General features: G+C 37.9%; 1 protein-coding gene across 4 annotated transcripts in view; it reads right to left on the reverse strand.

The window, feature by feature from the left end:
• Positions 1-594: 594 nt before the first annotated feature.
• The window catches only part of Prkaa2 (protein kinase AMP-activated catalytic subunit alpha 2), a 58,064-nt gene continuing 51,178 nt past the window's right edge, over positions 595-7,480 (reverse strand). For 3 of the 4 annotated variants that reach the window (XM_005353497.2, XM_026782306.1, XM_026782307.1), the window contains 3 exons: positions 5,594-6,098; positions 2,455-2,581; positions 595-2,002 (listed from right to left, as the gene is read on the reverse strand). In XM_005353497.2, the coding sequence (XP_005353554.1) occupies positions 1,764-2,002; positions 2,455-2,581; positions 5,594-6,098 (871 nt within the window). In that variant the 3' untranslated portion in view covers positions 595-1,763. Of the gene's footprint in view, positions 2,003-2,454; positions 2,582-5,593; positions 6,099-7,480 lie in introns of those variants that run through there. The other variant, XM_026782308.1, reaches the window with a different exon arrangement.

Genomic DNA, 7,480 nt, shown 5'->3' on the forward strand with positions numbered 1-7,480 from the left:
AGGGGTATGCATACATTTGGAGAAGTCAAAATTATGCCACATCCATAAAACACATTAGACAAAACAGGACTAAATATTGCTATTAAAATAACTACTAAAATTACCATCTATTGCCACAAGATGGCAATCTTTCAAAGATTAAAAACACAAGTTACCTTAATTGTACACCCACCCTCTTTCTCAAATTGGAGAAAGGGTCCTTTAGATTTTGATACTGAAAACTGGAGTGATAAGTATTGACCATCATTTTCTAAAAGAACTACAAAATTATCTGATGTGATATGATGCAAACTCATGATTTCAAAGCTATTTAAAGACAGATAAACCTGTCTTCCGTGAACACATGAGAAACTTAGTCTCACAGTCTCATTGCTCTTCTTGGTAGACTGAAAATAAACCATTTTTGGTAAAGAGAAACCTGTCAAGGCAATGCTTCTTTCATTTTCAAGAGCTTAATAGTTCCTAGGATAAATCAGGTCAATGATTTGTTAATCACAACATAAATACAACAAATGAATAAATATATTATTAAATTGTACATAATTTAAAAATACTTTTACTAAAACAAAATATAATCAATTAATTTTATCCTGCTTTATAGTATTTTTTATCTTAAATTAAAAAAACTTGCACAAAAAAGTTTGGTTCTTTTTGATTAAAAGCACTGATGTGTCAATACATACATGTATATATGTAAACAACACATATACTTATTCCAGGAGAAAATACTTTAAATGTTTAAGGCTTCCCTGTCCAATCAGGTTCAACAGTGAAGGTCACAGCAGATAAGCTTTGGAAGTACACTAAGGTCCTAAGGACAAAACAGGGTTTTGAACTAAAGACTAAAGAAAGGAAACAAAAGATTGAAAACCAATGAACAAAGACAATGGTTACTGAGGAAGGAGGTGGCATCAATAACAACTTAAACCTCAAGTGAATTAGTGAAGACGTCAGAAGGTCATAACCTCCTGGCCCTCCCACCCCATGTGAGCCCTACCCCAGGCCCATAAACACAAAATAGAAGATCAGAATAGAATTTCCTTTAAGGGGTTGTTGGTATTTTGCCTTGTTTCATTTAACTGTGTACTATTTTTGTACGGTTTTGTCTTGCTTGGTGGTGGTGGGATTTAACTAGGGCCTTGTACAAATGTTGAAAAGTCTAGATACTGGGCACCTGTTCACAGAAACACAGTCTTTCTGGCTAATACTAGGCAGTATTTTCAGAAACCATTAAAAAGAATTTGGTTTCTAATATTTAGGGGGACAGGCTTTTCAGATTTCTATATTTAAATATTTGATCAGCACATTCTATTTCTTGATCTTCTTGTACAAGAAAACTGGGTGCCTAGATAGTCTAACATCTTTTGAAATTTAGAAAGCAAACTGGATTTTTGTGCACTACACATGAGGGAAGAAGGTACCACACACACCATTCCTAAATTAGCTGATTCATCAGTGAAGGGTGCTCATCATGTGTAGTGAACTCACAAGTATGAATTAGCAAACATCAGTACTCATCCATTAAAGGTACTACCTATATTCAAATTTATCATAGGCACAGTAGAATAATAGAGTTCTAAAAAGTAAACAAAGTGCCAGACTTCTGTGTTTCTGGTAATTTCAATACATGGCATGTCACCTGGGGATATTCACATCAATTCATATTGCAGAGTATGTAATACCCAAAAGTGAGATACTAATTTAAAGAGTATATGTGATTTTCACAGTGCAGTAACAGAAAGACAGAAACCAGTGGTAGATTATCAACGAGCTAAAGTAGTGATCAGACTGGCACACATTTCAAAAAAATCCATGGTGTGACTGCCCAGGCGGGGAGAAGCTGAAGACAAAGTGCTTCCAGTCAAAGAGCCAGAGAGGGAACCCGAGAGTGAGTGGTTCTCAGCTGTGGTGGAATCAAAGCTTGACCGTGGTCTGTGCAGGCCAGCAGCAGAACAGGACCGCTGAGGTGTTGAGGAACCAGACCTCTGCTCTACCACCTCATCTGAAAGATCAAAGAACAGTGAATGGAGCAAGTGCACTCGTCCAAGTCGTCCCTGAAGCTGCTGCACTGAGAATGGGAAGTAAAGGAACCTGAGCACGGGGGCTTAGTAAGGACTGTGATGTTCGGTGTTTGGAGTGGAAGAGACGCTATCTCGCCCTTCCACAGCCATCACACGTTACCAACCAATCACTCACAACATTTCCACAGCTGATGCATCCCTAATCCTTCTCAACACAGGATGCAGCACTTCCACCGAAATAAAAGTGAGCATGCTGGCATCTGAAGACAGCTTCCATCTTAGGCCATTTTCCATATTTAATTTCACCTACATTTTTGTTAGATCTACTTTAAGAAGTAGAGACCCCACACACCATGTCTTTGAGATGATTATGACAGCAGGTCAAACGGTGCCAAGTTTTTCTTCTCAGAACTCATCCCTGCAAACTCCTTACCATCAATGCTTTTAAAGTCTAAAAGATAGCTCCGATTGTCAACCAGGTAAAGCTGCAAGCTCATTTTCACATAAGTGCCAGTCACTGGATTTTTTCTTCTTACTCGAAGATGGTAGGCATTCACTACCTAAAACCAGAAATAAATAAAAACTTAAAACTATACAATGTCTCCCATCTTAGCAAAAAATAACAAAACCAAACATGGGTGAGAGAGAAGGATTTATGCTTGATTCTTCTATGTCACAAGTAATTCGGAATATTTAATCCCACTATCAATACCATTTGTAAAAATTCAGATCCTATAGAGTCTAGCCTTTAACCCAGATATGGATCTGCTCTAGAGTATTAATAATAATCTTAGTAACCTTTGCTTCAGTAGTTTTGATAAATAGGGAGCAGAAGGAATAACAGAGCTAAATATTAGTGGCTTGCTGTGGGATAATGCTCTTGTACACTGTAAAATTTGTTACTCATATTGGTTTAATAAAAAGCTGATTAGCCAGTAGCCAGGCAGGAAGTATAGGTGGGGCAACCAGACTAGGAGAATTCTGGGAAGAGGAAAGGCAGAGATGCAGTCACCAGCCAGACGCAGAGGAACCAAGATGAGAATGCCTCTCTGAGAAAAGCTACCAAGCCAACTGGCTAAACATAGACAAGAATTATGGGTTAATTTAAGTTATAAGAGCTAGCTAATAATAATCCTGAGTTAATAGGCCAAATAATTCATAATTAATATAACCCTCTGTGTGTTTCTTTGGGACTGAATGGCTGTGGGACTAAGGCAAGACAGAAACTTCTGCCTACAGTGGCTTAAATCAGGTAGAGTCATAAAACACCAACAGCATGATATCCCAAAAATAATGTAAAACTGCAGATCAAATGAAAAGATTCTGGGCTGGTGTGGGAAGTCCTTCTGTATATGTGTTGCTTTTATTGGTTAGTGAATAAAGAAGCTGGCTTGGTCTGTGATAGGGCAGAATAGAGCTAGGTGGGGGTGGGGGTGGGATTGGGGGGACAACTAAAGTGAATGCTGGGAGAAAGAAGGTGGAGTCAGGGAGAAGCCATGTAGCCCTGCTGGAGACAGACACAGGATGGAACTTCACCCAGTAAGCCACAGCCATGTGGCAATACACAGAATAATGGAGATAGGTTAGTTTAGGATATAAGAGTTAACCAGAAATATGCTTAAGCTATTGGCCAAACAGTATTACAAATAATATAGTTTCTGTGTGATTATGTAGGGTCAGGGCAGCTGGGAACAAACTAACGGCTTCCATCAACACTTGGTTATCAGAATGGGTTAGATTAGTTTCTAGATTCTTTCCCTGGATATGTTAAAATGTTGGCATCTTTTTTATTTACATGCTTATAAAGTGAGACAGAATCCAACACAGGGTCTTGAGTCCATAAAAATTCTCCTGCCTCAGGTTCTTGGAGTGCTAGTGTTTGTTACAGGCATGAGACACTATGCCCAGCAAAATCTTATTTAACTAAATAAACTTGCTTCAGAAAAAGGAGATTGAATTTATTTAAGAAATGTTATCTTATTTAATCATGTAAAATAATGAAATGAAAGCAAATTAAAATTGATTTATTAAAATGTATTGAATGTTTATGTGATAAATTTGGAATGTTTTTCCCTTTAATGGCTCACACACCAAAACCTTAAGTCATAGATAGGGAAAGGGACAAGTAGGGAAGAGCTGGGGACAGGCATATAAGAATAGAGAGTTGGGAGAATAGCAAGAATTCTTTCCTTACATATATGAAATTGTTAAAGAACTATCTTAATTTTAAAACATTAAAATAGGCCAGTTAAAGTGGCACATGACTTTAATCCCACCACTTGGAAGCAGAGGCAGGTGGATCTCTATGAGCTCCAGGACAGCCTGGTCTACAGAGTGAGTTCCAGGATAGCCACAGTTACACAGTGAGACCCTGTACTGTCTTGTAAAAACAAAATAAGTAAAATAAAAAATTAAGTGTTAATCACCTTCAAGAAAAGAATAACAGTTGAAGGGATATCTTAAATTTTAAAAATGACCCCATATATATTCAAAGAGTTGAGCTGCAACAAAATGTTAACTTGAAAAAGTAAAATGTATGCTGATAGTAAGAAAATACACCATAATCAAGTGTGACAGTTAAAACTCAACAGCATTGGAACCACTAAAGACTACGGACCTTTGAAGTCGTGCTGAATGCATTTCATACCATGAGATGGCCATGGTTGTGGGGAGAAGAGATGGAGGCTACAGATCGGAAATGGTATGGTCAGGTATCAAGCTGACAGAGGAGGGCTTGTGATGGTTAATACTGTCAGCATGACAAGGTCTACAATCAACTAGAAGACAAACCTCTGGGCATGTCTGTGAGAAATTTTTTAGATGGGGTAATCTGAAGTGGGAAAGTCTACTCTAAATGTAGGCAGCACTGTTTTATATGCTGGAGTCTGGATTGAGCACCAGCCTTCATGGCTTTCTGCTCGTGGCAGACATCTGTCTCACACCTGCCTCCATGGCTTCCTTCTGGGATGGACTATATCCTCAGGCTGGGAGTTTAAATAAACCCATCCTTCCTTAAGTTCCTTTGTCAGGGATTTTGTCCCAGCAGTGAGGAAAGAACTAGCAAACCAAGGATGAAAAACATCAGATAAGAGAATTTCTCAACTTGGAGAAATTGCTTGTTGACAGAATGAACAGACCTGAGAACATAATATATATTGAATACTATCTGCCATAGCCATCGACCATGTGTGCCAAAAAAGCATGAAAAGAAAACAAACACCCTGAAAAAGGTGAGAAGAAATTGCCTTTCAAGATTTCAGATTTCAGAAATGTTGCTATGATACAGGTGGGCTGTTTTCTCAGATAATTTTGATTACTTGGACAAGAATGCTATTCTGTAACTCAAAATATGTTCCCAGCATCAACAGTCCTTTAGCCTTTCTTTATTATGTTTTGATAGTGTGTTATCTAGTTTAAAAGAATGAACTGTTTCTATCAAAAACATGAAGTCCACTACAATTATTTCTAAATAAAAAACAACTTTATGTGGACCTCAATACTCAACTGCTTAAAAAACTTATATATAAAAAAAAAATCTCTTCACACAGCCTTAGTACATTGTAATTTCCTACCTTCCATTCAAAATCCAGCTGCTTCATAGCTCGGTACACTTCAGCCATAATATCATATGGTTTGCTCTGGCTTCGGATTCCAAGATGCCACTTGGCTTTTTTCACAGCTAAGGATTTGGGCTTAGTTGTGTTCAGTGCATCCAAAGGACACCGTGCTTTGGGGCTGTCTGCTATAAGAGGTGGCATCCTCTCAGGATGTGGTTTCAGGCCTGGGGGAATATGCATGGCACTGTCATCCATAAAAGAACCAGTTGGAGGACTAGAGGCGAGGTAGAACTCACTGGCTTGGTTCATTATTCTCCGATTGTCAATGATAAGATGATAAGCCACCGCAAGCTGGTCTTGAGGGTCACCACTATATAAACTGTTCATTACTTCTGATTCTGTACACTCAAATTTTTCACATACTTCTTTCACAGCCTCATCATCAATGACGTTAGCATCATAGGAGGGGTCTTCAGGAAATAGATAACTGGGCAAATCCTGTTTAAACCATTCATGTTCTCTAGGAAAAACACCATATACACTATTGTAAGAACATGCTTTAGTAAGTCCCGAATAATTTAGACATGGGGCAATATAACACAAAGACTCCAAAACCCTGGTCTCCAGTGCCAGTTCTGCTACTATTGGCTATGTGACCCTGGGGCCAGCTAATTCATCTCTAGCCTTAAATAAATACAGATATTCAGACTTGGAATATTTCCTTAAAAATGAACAAAGTGGGTCTGTCACCTCAAGGAAAACAACCAGCAACATTTATGGTCAGTGATAAAATCTGAGTTCCCAATCAAAATTCCAGATGCTGTGTAGTACTTTATGCCTGCCTCCTGGGGTTTGATGGTTTCTCAAGACCTAAAGATGTTCTGATGAAGTTAGTATGGATAATAATGAATATGATTTTTGACAGTGTAAAATGAAATGTAAGAAATCTGTATAGTTCAGTAATGCAAGATCTTTCAATGATATGACAGAAGTATGCAGACATATAAGAATCTCTTAAAGTGTAAAACATTATATCCCTATAGTGTGATAAAGTACAGAAGTTAATTGATTTTTTTTTCTCATTTGATATTGCAAACTATAAGCTGGCAGGTTAGGCTTTGTTTTAGTATCAAAGAATATTACTATTATCTGATAGCTATTAAGTACTCTTTTATTTTTCAGCCACTTACCTGAGTTCAGATTTTCCTCAAGAACTTTAACTAATATAAAATATTGCAAGATTAGCCTGGTGGTGGTGGAGAACATCTTTAGTCCCAGCACTTGGGAGGCAGAGACAGGTGAATCTCTGTGAGTTTGAGGCCAGCCTGGTCTATAAAGTGAGTTCCAAGACAGCCAGGGCTGTTACACAGAGAAACCCTGTCTTGAAAAACCCAAAATAAACAAAACTGCAAGATTAAATGAAGAATTTAATTGAGAATTAGATTGATAATTTGATTAAACTAGACACTGAGAACATTTATAAAAGTGCATAGAGAGATTACTATTAGGCTTGGTGGTATACACTTATTATCCTAGCTCTTCAGAGGACGATCAGAACAAGTTCAAGGCTTGCTTCAGCTACAAAAGAAATTAGTGAGACCTTATGTCAAAATATAAAAGGAGATGGGGGAAGGGAGCAGAGATGTAGCTCAGTGGTAGAGTGCTTGGCCTAGGAATTGGAAGACTCTAGACCAAATCCTTGAGGTTTTTTTGTTTGTTTAAGACATTTAAATGAACAGATTTTTAAATAAACTCAGTTCTAATTTTAATTATTATATGCTAACTACTGGTATATTGTAGTAATACGAGCAGTGGGCTGCTTCCCGCCACCCGGCTGCCCGCACGGCTAGCTTATGCCCCAAAATAATTACACAGACACTGTATTCTTTTAAACACTGCTTG

Source organism: Microtus ochrogaster, chromosome 10, assembly GCF_000317375.1.
Source record: "Microtus ochrogaster isolate Prairie Vole_2 chromosome 10, MicOch1.0, whole genome shotgun sequence".
Lineage (NCBI taxonomy): Eukaryota > Metazoa > Chordata > Mammalia > Rodentia > Cricetidae > Microtus > Microtus ochrogaster.